At 39.8% G+C, this 20591-nt stretch overlaps 1 protein-coding gene across 1 annotated transcript in view; it reads right to left on the bottom strand.

The window, feature by feature from the left end:
* Positions 1-20062, bottom strand: part of GABRR3 (gamma-aminobutyric acid (GABA) A receptor, rho 3) — a 30182-nt gene extending 10120 nt beyond the window's left edge. The window contains exons 1-4 of the mRNA XM_009706085.1: positions 19935-20062; positions 12721-12833; positions 3044-3111; positions 1275-1498 (exon numbers count right to left, since the gene is read on the bottom strand). Of these exons, the coding sequence (XP_009704387.1) occupies positions 1275-1498; positions 3044-3111; positions 12721-12833; positions 19935-20062 (533 nt within the window). The remainder of the gene's footprint in view (positions 1-1274; positions 1499-3043; positions 3112-12720; positions 12834-19934) is intronic.
* Between the last annotated feature and the right edge of the window lie 529 nt (positions 20063-20591).

Here is a 20591-nt window from a genome sequence, read left to right as displayed (position 1 = left end):
TGCTTTGGCAGGGGGTTGGACTGGGGGATCTCCAGAGGGCCCTTCCAACCCTGACCGTTCTGTGATTCTGTAATTTCTTGCTGCTAATCTTGATGACACTTTACCTCTCCAGCAAGCTGGCAGAATGTGCTTGCCCATCTTAGGTCTCTTCGTCACTCTTCCTTCCCCCAGCTGAATGTATGTCATACCCCTCACATGGAAAGCCACGGCTGTAAGCCTCAGTGTAGTAGTGTAGTTCCTCTGATCCCCCCCTCTCTCTCATGAAGCATGGAAATGAATATAGCAATAAAATGCATACTTCACCTCATTGTTTCTTACTGATCAGTGTGATTCTTGAACATACGCTATTTTAAAGTGGTATACAGCTGTTGTTGTGAAGGTTTCTGCATGTCTTCATGAGAGAGTGGATAAATTCATTACTTGTTGGAACAATTATTACATAGCCAAAATCTCAAGTGCTTGCATATATCTTCAAGCTATCCAGATTAGATGAAATATCACCTCTGTGCACAGGCCTAATTAGTAACAAACTGGAGAACTGTGTTTTCCGCGATGCGCAGGCCTCAGGGCCTTTACCCTAGGGGGAAAATTCCTCCATTAAAACTATTTCTGCCACATGATCCAAATCTGCTTCATAAAGAAAGGCAAGAACATGTAGATAGAAGGGAGACACATTTAATGACCTTGCTGTTCCAGTTCTGGAATTGCTGTTTTACTTTCCAGTTCCTGGTAGTCACACAACACGCCTGTCTATCATTGCTGGTATCAGCACCCATAATCTGCTCTCCGTGCCTATCTGGGGGACCAGTGAATACCAGTGGTATGTTTACAGGTATTCCAGGGTGAAAATAGCTGAGACAGACAGTTCTAAAAGACTCAGGGGGAAAAAAAAACCCACATTTGTTCATTGCTAATAATTTTGGGCTTTACTGTACTCAACAGTAAAATTATTGCAATATTGCTGAAACCACTGGCAATGAATTAACACTTGATCAACTTCAGCGCTATTTACAACAGATGAAAAAACTGCCATTATCCTGTGACAGGAAACAATATGTGAATGATAGAGAAATACGTTATCTATATGTTATCAGTCCTAAATTTATGTTCCCACTGGTACAGTGGTCACAGTTCCCATTATCCCATTAGCCAAGGGATTAATGTCAGTCTGGTCAGAATTTTCACTGCAAATATTTCCAGTAATTTCTCACTGTGCAGACTACTGGTCGACAATTGCAGTCATGTATTTTGTTATAAAAAGGTATTGTTCTTACCGTAGACTGAAGAGTACGTTGCCATCAGGGTAGACTCGGAGCATGACATTTTCCACAGTTGTATCATGGATGAAAGATCTTTTGGAGTGTACAAAAAATACATCAGGTACCCAGATCTTTTTTATCAGTCTTCCATCAAAAGTCATACTTTTGTTTTTGTTACTATGAAATGAAAGTCTCTCATCCTTCCAGTAATGTCTGAGATATAAAGTCATTGTGAAGTCCTTTGTTTAATTAGAAATAAAAGAAGACAATGCTTGTTTTATTCACGTACAAGAGAAAACAGTACAAAGTAATCAACTCATGCAACGGATCGATTTATTCTCTGGACATCATCTGGAGGATCCTCAATGAGAGGAATCAAATGCCACTCAATGAGTTTAAAGATAGATTAGAACTACCTCTGAGATACTGGCTATTTGCTTTGCCACTGGTGTCTGAGTCTGAGGTTCATCCTTCATTTATACTTAGGTAAAACTTTTACAGATTTCAGTGGCCTGCTGGATTGGGCAATCAGTGAAGTGATAAAGAAACCTTAAAACCAACCAAAGGCAAATGGAAAAAGGTTTCCTCTGGAAATCTTCACAAATGTTTCCCAGAACGGACTGTGGTTCCTTTACAAAGGGATTAATTTGAGTTATTCATAAGCATTAGGTCAATTTGTAAAATCCACTGATCTGTACATTTCGTACAAATACTGCACAGGGGTTTTAGATTAGTATGTTTATGAATTAAAGGCATCATAAAGAAACAAAATGATTAATTTCATAAGGGTAAACAATTAAATTTTACAAGAATTACAATTTTTTTAAATGGAAAGATTGTTACAAATATTTTATCATCCTATTTAGAGAAATAACATCACCGCAAATATACATGAGGAAAGAGATGGAGAGGATGCTGCAAACCAAGTCTGAGCTTCTGCACAGCCTGACTGCTCTGTGCTCACCTATATAAATTTTGCATTGTTAGGCAGACATCATTTATCTCAGTAGGACAATTATTTCTGATAAGAATACTGGGAAGATAATTAGATCTTCCCCTGTAATATGATTTTATGCCCTTGTAATATGATTTTATGATTTAAGTAGGTTTTCAAAGGAATGCACGGGTTCATACAGACAGATCCCATTGTAAACTCAACACCTACAACTAGAGCTACACTCCCTGTGAAAAGATACGGTAAATGAGATCTCTTTGCAAAGTTAACATGCTCTGCTATTCTAGGACCGAGCAACTTGGCACTAATGTCCGTGGGGCATTATTAGTGACAATTTCGGCTGAGGAATGAACAGCCTGCATTGCAGTGCTACAGGTCCTTGATTGCAGTGAGGGCTTCTCCTTCCTAGGAGCATTCCTGGAACTGATTTTTTTTATTTCCATTTGTTATGACCACAGCTCCACTCATGCCAGAAATTATGGGACTATTCAGATCTGTATAAGCAAAGGAAGCAAAGGACATGAAGCCTCATCATCTAACGGGCAGAGCACTAAGAGCTCATGTGGAGGCCCATGGGGCTTACTGAAAGGTTGGCATTTTCAAATCAGAGCACTGCCCGCTCTGATCTGCTCCTCTTGCCCAGGGAGAAATTCCACATGTGCTTTTATATAACACTTACTAGTTTAAATTAGAGTGACTTGCATGCTTCAAGGCAAGGTTGTGCTCTTAAAGGGTTTGCTTTCTTTAACTGTATTATTCTGTATCATCCAGCTGGATGTTTCTGAGATCCTGAATTTTGGCTGAAATTCTTTATTCCAGTTCAACTTACCATGTCAACTTCAGATATGCTGTCAATGCTTTCTACCTGCACATCAATGCCCACAGGTATTGGAGACCCTTCAATGTAACAGAATGAAAAAGCGATGAGGAGCGCAAATCCGTATTTTTACAGGGAAGACTGTGTATTAGCAACATCCTGAGAGTACCCCATCCCAGCATTTACTATGGTCTGTCCACCTTAGTACGCTGAATGAGACAATCCATGGCAACCAAGTAAAACCCAGTGCTAAACAGTTGTAAAAATAAGTTCAAAATCTTCAGTGATCTTTTTGCAGCCAGACTAGTTGTTATTGGCATTGCACTTTGGACAGCAGTGACAACTACCTTGTGGTACCGAAGCTAATGAACTGCTCAGAGTGCTATTTAGATCTGTCATAGGGAAAAGCTGAGTAAATATATCAAATATAGCAAAGACTGCAAAGCTTTCTTACCAGTTCCAATGCTTATTCCCACACTTACAAACAAAATATCTATTACGTCTCCTAATTATCTTTAGTTACTTAACTATTTAAACTTTGGCATAGATATTTGTGGAAAAGGATTGCTTGCTCACTACCTCATAAGGGAAAAGCTGTACACATACTAAGCGTGTTCTGTGATGGAGTGTTGTGTATTACTGAGTGCATAATTTATTATCAAGTACAATACACACCAAACTGCACTAGGTAACTTTATTTTATATACTGCCCCACTGTTTCATGCCACTGAAAAAGGCTGTGACTTTCTAACACAACGGGATCTGAATGAACAAATTATAAAACCATGTTTGCATTTCTATGATAAAGTGACTAAAAATCAATTAAAAATGACAGCAAAAGACAAAATTATTCCCAGTCTCTTCAGTGTGCAATATCTAGAATAAAGGATCTAGCTCTGTACGGGTTATGTACCTGTGTAATTTTCAGCAAGCAAGTCATTCCACTAATGCATTTGACTAATCACTTCCTTACAGAGGAGGGAGAGGAGAAAGATGTGCGCATATATGTGTATACACCCCCCGCCCCCAAAGAATATTCTGCATTTGACATGAAAATCGATAGTAATTGTTGTACATGGGATTCCAATTACATTTTTTTAAAACAGTCAGTTAAATATTTTTTAAGTACACTTTTAAAATAACCCGGTACAAAACACAAGTACAAGGAAGTCTGAACAGCAGGAGACAGCAACAGCTTTTTTAACTTGTCTTTCTCTTTTTCTTGCCTTTTCCTTTTATCAGTGTCAAGCCTAAATAGCCCAGAAATATCACTCTCCTGATAACCAGCCACAATACTGTCTCTCTTTTTGGAATTATCCTTAAAATAGCAGCCCTGGGGGATTACACAGCTGCCTCCAGTTCTTACCAGTAGAGATCTTGAACTATTTTTGAGGTATTTTAAAATCTGGGTCTGTAATCTCTTGATTTGACTTGTATTTTTTAATGGAGGGTTTGACCCTGCACAGAACAGAAGAAGATGCATCGTGCATGGGAAAGCAAGGTAAAATGTGTTCAGACTTAGGAGGGCACACAGGAGCATGTTTCAGCACTGACAAGAGCTGCGCTGGCTGGCTTGGAAATCACATCTCCCCCTGAGAGGAACGCATTGCTCAGGCTGTTGGCCAAAGCTCAAAACAAAATTTAGGACTCCAGACAGCAAAGTTCAGTCCATTAGTTTATTAGTAAAACACTAGACAGCACTTGGGAAAATCCTGCTTCTTTTGGAGAATGGAGACAGCAGGAGACATCTGCCCTACAGGTGGACGCACAAGAGTATCAATATATATATCCAGCCAGGCTTCTTCACACAAATCAATAAAAATTTTTATGCCTCTCCTAAACCAGTTTTGAACATTCTTGTCTTTGTTTGGACCACACCACATAAATAGTTTACTTATCCTAAGTACCAGCTTGTAGCAAGTACCGGTACAAAAATGCGTGGTTGCAATCTGAGTGACCTTCTCAGTATTCCACTGAAATCTAAACTATCTTGTAAACTAAAGATGGATTTAGCCTAAGCAGAAGTCATTGTGAGATTGATACATGATGTGAACATCGTTCACAAATGGTGTTCACACTTCATTTAAATGCAAACACCGCAGAAAGATGAGGTGATGTCTATCGAGCTCTTCATTGGGATGATGAAACAGGACAAGCCTACCTCGCAGAGCTGTACGAGAGGCAGGGTGGCTCAGGGAGCAGGCGACCTGTAGAAGCACAGCGCTCCAGCCTAGGACCACGATCAGTACGAAAGCTGACTAATATGCCAACTGCATTGAAGATAGAAACCTGGCCTCAGCCCTCAGCTCCCTTTAAAGTCCACGCAATGTAACAGGCACGTTCCAGATTCGGGTGAAGTGGTTTGTGACTGTTGGTTACTGGGGTTGCTTAGAATGACTTTGCAAATAGGCAGATGAACTGTGTAGGATCTAACCTTACCCACCACAAAGCTTCAACTTCTTGGTATTGTAGGTGTGTCCAAACCCCTACCCTGGGACTATGGCAGGGGCATGTGGTAGGACGTATTGGAAGTGCTCATATCTGGGCGTACATTTGATCTTCACCGCTATTATTAGAACTTTGGGGGATGATTTGCTTGGCTAGTATGTTAAAAACAGTGGGTTTAGTCCTATTTATGTAGAATTACGTGGGCGGAAGGGGAGGAGAGGGGAGCAGCTCTCTACATAAAACAACAGCTTTACCAGTTTCTGAGTCAAGGACAAATCTAAAGCAAAGAAAGTTAAATGTCTATGGCCAACATTCTTCAAACAGGCAAGGAGCTACCCACAAATCACATCACAGAATAAGATGACTGACTTTCTAAGCCATAGATCATGTGAAGTGAGGAAAAGGTTTTTCTTAGTGACAGCTGCTCAAAGTGTGAGGCTGGCAGTCCTAACACTATCGTGGGATTTGCAAAAATTACAGGCAATTTCCCACCCCAACAAGCACTATTCCAGCATGGGCACAATTTTGTTCAATAATTCACCTCATCTGGGCAGATATAAAGGAATTGATCATAGAACTAGGAATTAGTGGCAGCTTATGATTATGTTGGTTACATGCACACAAACTGAAGTGCCACTTATACATAAATACACACAGAGGCACTTGATTCTTTGAAAGGACAGCCTGCACTAAGTTGGGAACTATTATAAAACCAAGTCAGTGGGAACACTGAATAGCCTAAAAGATCAAAAGCTACATCCAGGAGAAATATAGTGGATGGTTCTAAAGTGAATTAAATAAAAAGGGAACTGTTACAATGAAATTTGTTCCTGATTAGGTAGAAATGCTAGAACTGTGAAACAGACTCCTTAAAAAGAGATGCCTGTTCTCTGTCTGGGGAAAGGCCAGAGACCGTACTCGTGCTGCTTAATGAGAAAATGCTGTTCAGTCTAGCATTCACCACAGGCAATTATTAAACCACATCCCCTAACCCCAGCCCTGACCTATTATTGACAGATCATAGCAATTGCAAATATTTTCTTCCTATTCTGACTCTACTTTGACAGCAAATGTAAGTAGATGGTAAAGAGACTAAACACTGTATGTGTATGCAACCCTGGCCATTTCAGAGTGCTGTTCGGTTTTCTAAACTGAAGCATTTTTATAATGTTGTCACTAACACCACCACCCCCACAAGATACCTATTGGCCTTATTCTGGTCTAGGGCTTCTGAGCTTTGTAGTTTTCTGGGAACATTTCTTTCTGCGATTAAAACCCAATTCCACTAGAAACAGTAATAATTAACTATTTGGAACAGGTTGCTGAGAACTGTAATTTCTTCATCACTTGCATTTGTTTTATCACAATTGGATGGTTTTAAAAAAGAACATTTCAATAAGCATTGAAAAGGATCCTAAACCACCCAAAACAGTGAAGTGATTTGTCTACTTCTACGTCTGCACCACAGCTTTCTCCCTAGTATATTGAGAATTTCAATCTCTGGCTGACCATCAGGCAACATCATCAAATTTACTTTGAAAAAAAGTAACCAGAGCAAAGCTGTGTTTTTTATTTCCCAGTTTGACAAAACTGGGGATGGCAGAGAGGATTTTGTTATTAAATTGAGCAGCTTCAGTTGCTTCTGGAGCATTGCTACAAATCATTATTTTAGAGGGATTAGTGATTTTCACAATGGAGGCTCCACAGATTTTCAAGATAATTACTCCTCAGCAGAAAAAACAGAATTGTTTTCAGATGGGTTTATCTTCATGCAAGCCATTTCCAGTCTTTTATTTTAAAGGTTTAAACACAGCAGAAGAATTCCTTGATTAGCATGGAATTTTTTTTAATAGATAGTATGGCAGGCAAATTCTATAATACCCTTTTTAAAAGGGATATTATGTAAAAAGGATATCCTTTTGGCATTTTAGGATCAGTTTCTACAGTAATAATGACTGGTTTAATAAATTCTATAGTATTTTTGTAACAGTCAGACCTTTGAACATACAGCAGATTGCACCTGAAGTTTCATAAGAAAAATGTTGAATTTAGAACAAACAGCCACTGTATCCCAGTTGGCTTTGTAACAGTGTATGCTGGGAAAAAAGCTAGGTCTACAGAAAGCTCCCAGTAAGAGACAGAGACCAGGGAAGGATTAAGGTCTAGAGGAGTACTTTCTTCTAGAAAAGGCTTGTGGGCCTGTAGAGGAAGAAAACCAGACAGAAATGTAAACAAGCTCCAGGGAAGTGAAGCTATGTGGATGTATTTACTTTCCTCTGGCAATGACTGAAACAGGAGAATTACTGGCAATCGTATTTTCTTTTTGTTACTGTTTTGTTTCTTTCTTATTTACGTGAGAAACGAAGGTGGACTGGTATTAGCAGTAGCTAATTCTTGGAATGGAAGAATTAGCAAGGTAAGAGAAAAAAATGCAGGAGAAGGAGCCTATTAGAGATCTTGCAAATTACCAAATATTTCCCTCCTGTCCTGGAACCCAGCTATTCCTTCCAGTAACACATGAGAAAAAGCCATTCCACTTTCATCAGGGTGAGTCTTCACCACAGGGAGAAGATATTTCTGACCTTTCAGGGAGGGCTGTGCTGCAGAAAAGAAAACAACTTGGTGGCAAGGAGCTATTCGAATCATAGCATTTTTTCAACATTCATTGGGCCCTATTTTCTTTCCTCTTTCCCCCCTTTTACCTTCAGATGAATTTAAGTGTTACTAACTTAGCTTGAGGAGGGAAGAAGCATAAGGGGGGGTGAGCTAATAGGATTTCTGAATGCTCTGAAAATTCAGAATTAAGATTATGCTTAATTGCAGATTGGAATGCGAATTGTCTAGAAAGACTGTTACCTCTTGACCAGCTAAACGATACCAAATTCTTTTCCATCATTTTTAATACTTGCTAATGTTATTATCCTCTATATTGCTTGACAAAGCAGAGATAACCAATTTTAAAACTTCTTTAACTAACACACTGTTACCATAGGAAATTACAGGTCCTTAAGACACAATGTAAAACAAAAAAAAGTTGTCATACTTATATATGTGAGAACTTGCATGTGCACAGTGAAAATGATCATATGGTTCCATAATCTTTAGATTGCAAAATAGTTCCCAGAGTGCGTGGAAGGCTTTTACTGTCAGGAAAACCAAGGCACGGAGGAATAAAAGAATGACCTGTGGTGTTTTTTTTTTAAAAATGGTAAAGTTAATTTTTAGTAAGTGGAGACAGAACTCAGGAAACCAAGAGCTCACACCAATGACTTCTGCCAGTATTTTGAAATAAGATAGTTCAGAAAATAATAGGATATAGATAAATAGATGTATAGTAGAAAAGAAAGTAACTTTACAGCATTTCTAAGGATTTGCTTTAACACTTCTCTCAATGTACACAGTTTTGGCTGCTGCATTGTGGCCCTCAGGTCTGAGCTGCTAGAAGTCTCCGTTCATTGTCTGATGTTGGCCTGTGCTCACCCTTTCTTACTGAGTTTAAAACATGGGGATGACCATTCCAAGAAACCCTGGCAACATAATTTAATTTCTTGCTTTTTCTCCAGTCCAAACTTAAGCTATCTTCTCACAGATTATCAGTTTATTGGGCTACTGAAAAAGCAGTTGATGTACTTTAGGCCATAGCAGTATGAAGATATACAAGTCATGAAAAGACCTGGTTCTGAGTCTACTAACAGTCTTTTGTTTCCTTTGATAGGACCTATGCAGACAGACAGCCTTACCAGAACTGGCAAGCATTATTACACCATTGCAGGACTCCTCACATACCCAACTCCTGGCCTTTATCAGTGCTTCCCGAAGCAGCAAGGACTAAACATAATTCCTACAAATTTCACTGATGCAGTTGCTACAGCTGTTTGAGCAAAGGAAACATCAGTCCTCCTAGTCCAATGTCTAGTGGAATTACTCAAATCACTATGCTGGTCCACAACTGTTTGCATCAGCAAGGGTCCATCTATTGGAGATTTCCAAACAAAAGAGGACCGTGACATTACATAGAAGGCAACAACAAAACAAAACAAAAAAATCCAGGAAACAAAAAAACCCACCCCTCCTCCCTGGTCCTCCCCAAACAACAACCCAAGAGCCTGGCTTAAGGAATAAGTGCAATTTAACAATGTACATTTAGTTTTTTTAAAGAACGTTTGGGTGAACTGAATTACTGGTTTGCTTCACTCAACCTCACTGTGTAATGAACTGCAGACAAAGCAACGTTTCTATAGCAAAAATGCAGAAACAGCTTGCTAGCAGCTTGCTGGTTTTGCTTCATCTTGACACAGTATGCTTCTCTGACTTTGATCTCTCCTCTGTTAATAAATGGACAATGTCAGGACTAAATTTTAAAATCAACAGTCAGAGAGTCAAATTCTGATCGTGCAGCTGGAATGGTATTGCAATCAACAGAAGAATGCCAAAATACACTCACATAAATGACAGCAGAGTTGTGTCCATTTGGTCAAAAAAAAGGACCTCTTACCTCCACAGGGCAATGGTATACTTTCATGAGAAAGCAACCAGTCGTGCGAGCAAAGTCACGATTATTTCCAGTAACACTGCAGCCGGTAGCATCAGTATCCAACAGTTCTACATTCATTTACCCCAGTTTTTTTCCTGTACATGTTTGCTCAGTTTACAGATCAAATTCAGCACATGCTCTCTCTGGTTTTCCTTTGTTAATTTCTTATAAATACTAAAAACTCTGGGTCCTGTAGTCTGCCTTATTTACTTGCATGTGTGGGGCTAAATGAAATCAAACAAGCCAGATTTAGATTTAAGAGTTCCCTGAACTGAGGGATCTCCAGCAGGTTCAAAACAGCATGAATTTTCCAGCTGCTTTTTCTCCCAAACTGATGCAAAGGATGATTGACCTTCTCAGGGAAAGGGGCACAGTGGAGCCAGATTAACAAAATCTGTCATTCCAACTCCCTGACATACCCAAAAAATCGCAATGGGGTATAGGAGAAGGCAAAAAATTGTCCCTCTTCTAAAGGTAAAGAATAAATTTAAAATACTTGTTGTTCACCCAGCTGTTCTGACCTGGTTCTTTTTTCTCCCCTCAGTATTGTGAATTGATGCATTGTCCTGAGCTGAATAAATCATGCACGGTGGCATGTGACAGATAAAAGCCCTTAATGAATCACAGTACTGAAATGCTCCATTAGATTTGATAAAAACAAGCCCAAAATTTCACCTGCTTTAAATACATAAAGCCACAGTGTTGTAAGTCTTTATGCAGTTCAGGGCTATGTTATGACTGCCGTGGCAATGACTGTAGTGATGGTATCTCTAATTTCACCTTCTCCCCTAGCTAAGTTTCCTTCTGCTGCACACTTAATCATCAGCGTTCTTTAGAGAAACCCGTATTCTGTCTCTGCTGTCGTACAATAATTCTGTTATTCAGATTCATGTTTCAGTTGGTGAGTTTTGTCCTCTGATGAGGTCACACTCCTGTACCAACTCTCTGCTGCTGCCTTACTAACCTGCCTCTTGTGAAAAACAAACTGTTCTTTACTACTGTAACATCACTGAAATCAATGGTAAAACAGGAATGATGGAGTATAAATTCAGGATTGACATTGATTTCGCTGAGACTTTTTTCACTGTGTGCTGTGAAAATGTTAATGGATCTATGTTTTTAGTCTTAGAGAGATTCACACAGAAGTATTCCATATATGAAGAGAGTTCTGAAAATGTGGAAGTGTCTGAACTATTGGATGTGACTGAAAAAAGCGCCTCCCATGCCACTATGGCATGTGGATGATAGAAGAGAAGCAAAGCTGATGCACTCTTCTGCTGAAAGCTATTTCTGAAAGACAGGAGTACAGCTGAAATCATACCCATGGCAATGTGATTATTGAGAGGCCTGTGCAATGAAGTCAGTGGAAAAACTACAGCTGGCTTCAGTAGGAATTGAATGGGCTTTATGACTAGTCATCTGAAAATAAAAGGACAGGGGAAAAAGCCTAGTACAGATTCGCTGGGTGTAAAAAAATCCTCACTGCCTGTGGAAAATTACAACTGCCAGATCACAGGGTATATGCTGAAAGCTGCTTTTATGTACATCATAAGTATTGCTTTCTGGGATGATCCAGCAATAAAGTACATCCCAAACTGTTGTTTGCTTTCATGGAAATGCTACTTCCTTTCTGAGGTGACACTCTCAAAAATGAAAATTCCTTGTGTGGCAAAGCAGGTGGTAACAAGATGTCCAGACTAACAGATATTAGACTAGATAGGTATTAGGCAAGAGGTAATCCTAACTTTTGTAGTCAAGAAACAGATGTATCTCAAATCTTGTTCAAAATCAGGCAAGATTTTTGCTCTCTGATGGGACAGAATTTCTAAGGTAACAAGAAACCCTTTCACATTCTCCCACTGCATCCAGAGAGGCTCTTCTTACCCCAGGTCTCCCTCCTGGCATGCTTGCCAGGCCCCAGGTCTCAGCAGCTGGTGTCAACAAGAATAGCTCCACAGACTTCAGCTAGCCTCTCAGATTTATGTTTGTTTACACAGCTGATTATTGGCCCTCATGTATTTTATTTTGGTTTCCATAATCCAGAGCAGTTCAGTCTATTTTCATGAATCATGAACACGGAACTGGTGACGCAAAGACTCAGACAAAGCTTACTAGTGGGGCAGCTTTCTCATTTCACCTTCCATGAAGGCGAGTCAAAATTGAATCCCAACGGAACATCCCATTGAATACTCCCTTTATCCACATGCAATTTAGTTAAATCAAGAAATAATCATCCTAGTGCCTAACAACACAGAAACAATATGGTAATAGACTGAAGGCCTGTGGGTAGTTTTTTAATTTTGTACAGAGCAAACCGATTTAGGAATTGATGGTTTATTTCAATCTCTCCAAACAAATCTGATGACTAAGTAATTTGCTAATTGCTACTAGACTATGCAGTTTACAGGGATACCTTAATCATTATTCTCGAAGAATCTCATTCTAATAATATTTTTTTTAATTAGCTCTGAAAGGAGACAATTTGAACAGTTTCTCCTATTGATATGCTAAACACAAAAAAGTCCCTTGCCTTCAAGTATTTCTGAATTTCTTCTTTCTTTATTTCCTGGAGTACAACAACAGAGTCGAGCTGCAATTAAGCCTGTCATTCAATTTTAATTTAAAAACACTGCTGGACAGAGTTTAAGGAAACTTCCAGAGAGAGGATAAACTACTAGTCAGCACAGTGCAGGCATGTGCTGCTTACCTCCAAATCCAGGCCTCAGTGCAAAGTCATGGTCCTCTATGCGAAGAAGCTGCTCAGATTTAAGTGGCCGTACTTTCGTGCTGTCAAGTTTTCGCATCTTAATTTCTCGTTTGCTATGTTTTTAAAAAAAAAAAAAAAAAAGTAAGAAACTTTGGGGTTTTTTCTGCCTGACATTCAGAGTGCTAGTGAAATGAAGCAGGGACCCAAGAATACTGGACAGTTGAATCTGGTATGATAAGGGAAACAACTGTGCTAATAACGTTGGAGAAAGACATATTGGAAAAGGTAGGGAAATCAGGTATGAGGGTGCCCAGGTCCATAAGGAACACCGGTTATATATAAGAAGTCCCAAGACGAACATCTAGCTCTTCTTCTGTTCCCCTCAGAGACTGTATCTATCATTATATAAGCGATTATAGCTGTTTGAAAAAATTTTATTATTCACATAACCACTTGCAACTCAGACTTGGAAGTAACACCACGTAGCCATGGTTTTAAACCGCTTTATACACTATCCATATTACAGAGACAATTATACGTTTTATTATAAATCTCGTTTTTTCCTAGGAGCTCAAATGAGTCAATAATTTTTCAGAAGGACTGAGGAACTGATTGTCCTGGATCCAGGGACTTGTTTTTTTGAGATCCTCTTAAACATCACTCAGATTTGGCCAAGTTACTCGTTAGCTCATCCCCTTGTTTGCCGCTCAGACATGCATCCAGCGTGCTGTATCTGCATTTTTCCCCATGCCACACATAACTGAGCCTCTGCGATGCACCAAGGCAACACAGATGAACCTGTGCTTTAAGTGGGATGCCAGGAATTCTGTACTTCTTTCTGGTGACTCTTGCTAATGCTCTTCCCTTTGTAGAAAGTACTGCACAACACCCCAAACTCCACTGGGAAATTCATATGCCTAAGAATGGACTCGAGCTCTCCGGATGGAAATCTCATGTGCTGGGCCTGCATTTAAAATGAACAGCAGATGCTCCATCACAATGCAGACTCCTTTTCTGTTTTTCCTATAAACAGAAACCATGGCATAGACAGCAGAGAGGTCTGGTACGTGCTCATATCACAAAAGTGTTAAAACACAAATAAGGCCTACAGTAAGATCTGGCGGCTGGGGGACACAGGCTGTAGAAATAATTTGTTAAATTATTTGGTTTGCTATAAGGAAAATGCTATGGTGTTTCCGTAAGTTTCCACTCCTTGTTGCATGTTCTCCTTTAAGTGGCCGGCCCCAAGTAGTAACATAACTAGCCATGCCTTAGTTGCAGAATTACACCTAGCTTTGGGCCCCTATGTCAGGAAAGGCATGTGAAGATTGTAAGAACCTGTGTAATTTAATTTAGAGAAAGACTGAGGGAACACATCACAGTCTTCAGAACACATCATGAGGTTTCACAGAGCCCTTTGCTCCATGTCCGCTCCCCGCTAGGATAAACAGTGGCAACGAGGGAGATCTATGGTACACATTAGGAACACCTTTCTCACGGTGAGAACAGTGAAACATGGGAACATACTGCTTGGGCAGGTTTTGAGACTCCTTGCACTCCGGCTATTTAAGATTAGGTTAGACATATGTAGGAATGACTTAAATACAGTTGCTTTGCCACAGGCAAAGGACTCTCCCTAGACATAACTTCTTTTATGCCTTCTGTGATTCTCTGGGACTTTGCTGCCAGCAACTGTAATTATTACTTTAGACTGAATGATAGAAATCTGCTCTGAAGATTTGCCCTGTAGTCAAACACTGCTTTAGATGAGGTATGAAATATCTTAGGATGATAGGATGAGGTATGCACCGGTATTTATCTCCCCCCCCCCCCTTTTTTTTCTTAATAATGAAGCCCAAGAAACTACTTTTTAAAATGTTATGTTACAGGAATGCTGAGGTAGCTGCTGAGCTATTTAGAACCGTTGGGTTTGAACAAATTAATTTATCTTAGTAAGCTTGAATGTCTCTGGCAGTGTTGTCTGAACCAAATTATCAGGGCAATCAGAACAGCCATAAGGCATTTCAAATACAGACTAGTTTTCTAAGTATGAAAATTATGTGGATGCTAAAATGAAAGCCCATGCTTCAGAGAATTAAAATCACCACACAGCAAGCCTGTATCAGAGTAGGATGGGCAGCAGAGCTGAACACCTGCAATGCTCTGTGATAGGTATATGAGGAAATTTTGCCGCTTAGGAACCAGTATAAGAGAAAATGATGAATTATGTTCAGAATGCCAGGGCACAGCTAATACAGTTTGGAAGCATTAGGTTATTTGTCATCGGATGTTTGATGCTGCAATGATTTCACCGGAAGAAGCAGGCTAAAACTATGATACATCTATTACAACTTCTTACTAGAAGCAAGTATGTGACTGAGGAAAGATTTTCCCTAGTCACGAGAGGCAAAACATAAGCTACCAGGGCAGGAATTTTTTTCTTAATGAGACACTGAGAAGAGAGGTTATGGGATTTTGATATTCTTTCTGTTTTCCTGGATGAGGACAAAATAAACAGAAATGCTGCCTATATGAAAAGCATCTTTTGTCCCCGCTTACTTGAACAGCCTCTTCGTGCTGTTGTTTTATCTACAAAGATCGAGTAGCTATAATTATTTCTAGCTGCTATCAAAAGTGGTTGTTCAATCTAGTCAAGATCTTGCAGGAGTCACAATAGCACTTTCATTACAAACATGCTACATCTTTTCTTCAATACCTTCCTTTGGCAGAATAGATTTTTTTATTGTAAAGGAAAATAGGCTTATGTGCAGACATACATGCTCATGGTACTTGGAATTAAATTCATGGTCACTGGTAACATTGGGTGTGTAAAAGTACCAAAACTTAGAAAAATCCTGTAAAAATTTCTAAAATAATTAAAAAATAATACACTTCTGCTTCACATTTTTTCTCCTTCTTGACTGCTTCCCCACTCAAGGCTAAAAAGTGTTCTCCAGCAGATATTCCTTTAACATCAGCATCTGGACTCCAGATGTTGCTCCTTGGCTAAGGGTTACAGTATTAAATTGTCCTCACAGCATCATTACAGTTATTTAACTGATGATTCAAAGGGAGTCATATTTGTTTACTCCCAAGAAGTCCTAGACCCATATCTAACTATTGATCAGCACGACAGCATTGTGAAATCATCAGCAGATGTTTTCTTGAGTGCTCCTTCGCATGGCACCAATTCTATTAAAAAGCAGAAGAGACAGATCTAACTAGCCTAGGTCTCAGAAAAGCTTCCCAAGATCAGTCAAGATATACTTTTCATTCTCACAGAAGCATAGCAAAGACACAGATTATATTTCGGTGGCCTTGCACCCTGGTCTCTTATCACACAGCTTTGGCCAGCGCACCATAATCTAGGAGTCTAAATGCAGTCATTGATTGTGCACGTTCTTTGCATGGCAGATGTCAGGCTGTGGTGTTTGAGAGGAAAAGCCCACACAGAATCACAGAATTGTTTAGGTTAGAAAAGACCTTTAAGATCATCAGGTCCAGCCATTAACCTAACACCGCCAAGTCCACCACTAAACCATGTCCCTAAGCACCACACCTACACATCTTTTAAATACCTCCAGGGATGGTGACTCCACCACTTCCCTGGGCAGTCTGTTCCAGTGCTTGACAACCCTTTCAGTGCAGAAATTTTTGTGAAATCATCAGCAGATGCATGCACCTAAGGAAAGGAAATCTCTCTTTACCTACCTATAGTAGTAGTAATAAAGGGAACTCTGACAGATGGCTTGGTATTGGCATAGAACTGGGCAATGATAAATAAGAGTTTGTCGGTCTCAGTGAGGCATATGCTCAAGAAACTACTGCTCCCAGTTATAATAGCTCTGCTTTCCACAGCTGTATTCCAGGCAGCATTTTACATTATGCAAATGAAATGGTAATCTATAATTAAATTCCAACAGAGGTCATAAAAAGCACTTGAAGTGTTTCCGATCACATAGGGAAGACACCCCTGCTGGTACTTAACTAGGAAGTTAATGGAAACACTAGCTCTTTGGATAAAAAAAGAGTGAGATACACTCTTTGGCTACTTCACTACCCAATACTGTTAGATGGACTTAGGCTCGATGCCTTGGTATCTGACAGAGCTCTCAAAGACCGGTTCGTCACTGCTTACAAAACCAAAGCAACTAATTCAGAATTCTTTAACAATGGACAAATATGTGGCAGGGTTTTAAAGACAAATTTAGCTGCTCCTGCCTAACCTTGAATACCTAATAGCGAATGAAAGATCAAAGGTCTGCTCAAGGGTACTTGGATGGTTTTTGGTTAAAGCATTGAACCACATAATGGCATCCGTGTAGTTCCATAACCAGCGGCATTCATGGGATTGATGTGGTTAGTATCCCATCTAGTTGTCTTTAACTTACCAGGTTATCAAAAGTTTATGCTGGTTCAAGGAGGACTTGGACAAGTTAATGGAAAAGAAATCCACCGAAGGTCACTAAATCTGCAGAAATGACATCCAACACAGGAAGTCTCTGAGAGAAATCTGGTGACTGGATACAGGTGGGAGTATTGGCGGGATATATCTTATTTGTTTGCCCTGTCCTTATTCTTCCAAACTTGTGCTTACAGCCCTTGTTGCAAACACATCGCTATAGTACATGGACCTTTGGTAAGATCCTGCATGGTGGTTGTTCTGTTTTAATGCCCTGCATAACTAATGATACGGGAAAAGTTCTTGGTCGGAGACTGGAGGAAGGCTGAAGCACCTCTGGGTATTCAGGAAGATATAAACACATTGCCAGCACCATCCTCATCACTACAGATCTTGAAGCCCAGATAAATGTAATAATTAAACTGTACAGTTCTCTCTCTCACATAAAAATGCATTTCTAAGTGTTCAGTAACCTCAGCAACATGTACTGTCAAAAAGCCTAATACTTTGACAGTCAAATGTTTTGTTCTTTGCTGTAGGAAATGGACCATGAGAATAATCTCTTTCTCATGTACTTTTGGTTAATGCTTTAAAATCTTCTTTACAAGAGAATGCAGACAAATAGCTTTGAAGGGAGAATTGGGTTACTCTATTAAAACAGTGGAACTTGTAGGTTAAGTAACATTTTCACATGGGATTCTTTTTAAAAGGCCACCCATTTAACCAAGGCCATCTGTCAGCTGTGTCCCTAATAACCCTAGTGCTGGCTGAAAGGATTTTCCACAGAAAGAAAAAGAGGCTGGTGGGAAGTCAGACCCCATTGCAATGTACTGGAGGATAATGCTGCCTTTAGAACAAAACCAGAGAATCAAACAAAGAGAAATTAAACGTATTTGGATCCTTTCCACAGAAAAGCTGATTTGCAGCTGTTAAGCTTTGGGATCTTCTGTGGCTCTGATTCTGCAGTCGTCTTCCCAGTTTCAAATCACTAGGACCTAGGAAATGAAGACATGGAAGGCCAAAGCATTGCTTTGTGTAAAGAAAACTGCTCCGCTAGTCAGCATCAGCTGAGAATGCAGTCCTGGCATGCCTCCTTGCTCCTGTTCCTTTCTGGCTGTCTCACAGGATCATCGTATGGATCCATTTGTATGTATTAGTAAAGATCTGTGAAGATGGATTGGACACTAGTATTGTTTCTGCTGGCCTGTGGCAAGAGGTCCACAAAGGGTGTCCAAGCAGGATGCCACAAAATATGCTGTCTCCTACCACCGGGCTTCTCTCCTGCTTTGTGATTTTTTATGTCAGTGATGGAGCAACTCCTCTCAGGTATGGCAGAACAGGATAAAAGCAAACAACAGTAGCACATGCTTCCCTTTTACCACTGACAAAAGTATAACAGCTGAGCTGAAAATAGACCTTCCTTACCACTACAGCAATAAGAAAATATTTTATTCTGTTTCCACTTGATTCTTAACTGCTTCCTGAGACTAGTAAAGCACCAGATTAGACCTTATGTCAATATTAGGGCTAGTTCTGTTTATTTTGTTTTGTTATTGCAAAGAATCGTGCACCAGCACTCACTCCAGAACTGTGAGAGTTTGAAACAGTCTGCTGAACAGCCATTCTTTTCATGAGCTTTGAGCTTAGAGCAAACTTGAACTTATGACCTTGAACTGAAATTCAGAAGTACTGAGCGATGTAGCATCTCCAGGCATCTCTCTTGTGTCACTGGGATATCTCGCGTTGCCTTGCATTGCTTAAATGTGATTTTATCAAGACATGTAGGGATTCAGAGATGTGCCACTGATGGATTATCACATACGTGATACAGAAGGGAAATGGCTGTATGCCTGCTGCAAAGCATGTAACTTGAAAAAAACACAGAAACACATCAGAGGAGTCCACTTATGTTACTTTTCCTCGGTATGTGATATTGTATGAATAAAATATGCACTCCACTGCCCATTTTAATAGGGAGTCAAGTACATAGAAAAATGTAACAGTTGTATCCCATTTCCTTCCATAAATGGAGCTACTTAAAACAATTTCTCCTACCTCCCAACAAAGAGAGATTTTGCTTGGATTATCACTGGCAGTCATTGGTCTGTTCATGTACTATCAGATTAATCTGGAAACACATTCAGAGACATCACATGTGAAATTGCATTTGTGGGAAAAAGCACTAACACTTAGCACAGAAACTTACATTTCTTTATATCATTATTCATTTTAAACCAGCTACTTGATTGGAAAGGCTAAGAACAGAGACAATCTTCAGTGTCTAAAAGTGTAAGTATATTCCAGAAAGGGAACACGCTGTGTCATCACTACAAATAAGATACAGTTCACCTCTTTAGCGCCATAAAAATGTCTTCTGTATCTTGATAGTGTAGCTACTCTCCTGTTTAGGTAATGGAAGTCACTTTATAACATTGGGATAGAACTTTGGAAGGCATTTCTGCTTCTTGTGGTGGGAGTGAAAGTGCAAGAATACTTGGTACATCACAATAGTAGCCCAGTATCACAGGAGTAGGCTGGTATTATGCAAGTTAAAAGAGCCGTGTGTGAGTGTGAATGTGTACATACCTGCATCTATATGAAGCATTCATGAAATCACAATATGAAGTATCTGGGTATGAAAAATTAATTAATAGTTCACCATTTCTGTTTTGGGAACCCCCTATCAATACTCTGCATACTATAAATCCAGAAACTGGCAAAACAGGACAGTGAACAAAAAGGGTGCATTGCAAGGTTGCTGACAGCATGAAGTTTATCAGATGACTACAGACGGAGAGAGTATATTGCTTACCTGTTATGCTTTCTTAAGAATGAGAATTGTTGCCGATGATGAAGATGGCGATGCTGACTTTGAGAACTGGGTAGCACTGCTGTTGGCCACAGGCAGGTGAGGAACAGAAGTTTCATGACCAGGACCATCTCTTCCAAAAGAGAAACGCACCTGATCAGCCAGTCCACCTTGCTGACTTTTTATTTTCAGTGTTTTTACTGTTTAGAAACAGCATAGCATACAAAGGATGCACGTGAAGCAAGGCATCACTGAAGACAGAAGACAGGGGCATCCCAGTTCTGACATCCTTGCCGAGTTCCCCTCGTATTTTGGCAAATCATAAAAATTCCTTCAGCTCTACATCCCTGCGGCATCTGCTGTCAAACCAGGAGCACCTTGGTTTTAGAAATGTAGTAGATACAGCAATTTGTTTGGCGAGGCTGCAGTCTGATCCATTGCTTCCATCCTTTCAGCATAGGCATGTATTTGAATTCTCCATCACCCGCTCAGTAACCTCTTCAACATAGCCTGTGCAGGCAAAGTGATGTCAAACATTTAATCCCCCTTAAATCCCACACAAAACCATACAAAAATCTGCTTTAATGACAAAGGTCTCTAAATTAATCTTGCTTTCTATATATGTGTGTGTCTGCTCAAATTAATTTTCTGTACAGCTCA

The sequence above is a fragment of the Cariama cristata genome, unplaced genomic scaffold (assembly GCF_000690535.1).
Source record: "Cariama cristata isolate BGI_N322 unplaced genomic scaffold, ASM69053v1 scaffold13198, whole genome shotgun sequence".
NCBI classification, from domain to species: Eukaryota; Metazoa; Chordata; class Aves; order Cariamiformes; family Cariamidae; genus Cariama; species Cariama cristata.
The sequence above is the reverse complement of the archived record's forward strand: the minus strand, read 5'-3'. Positions and strand labels throughout refer to the sequence as shown.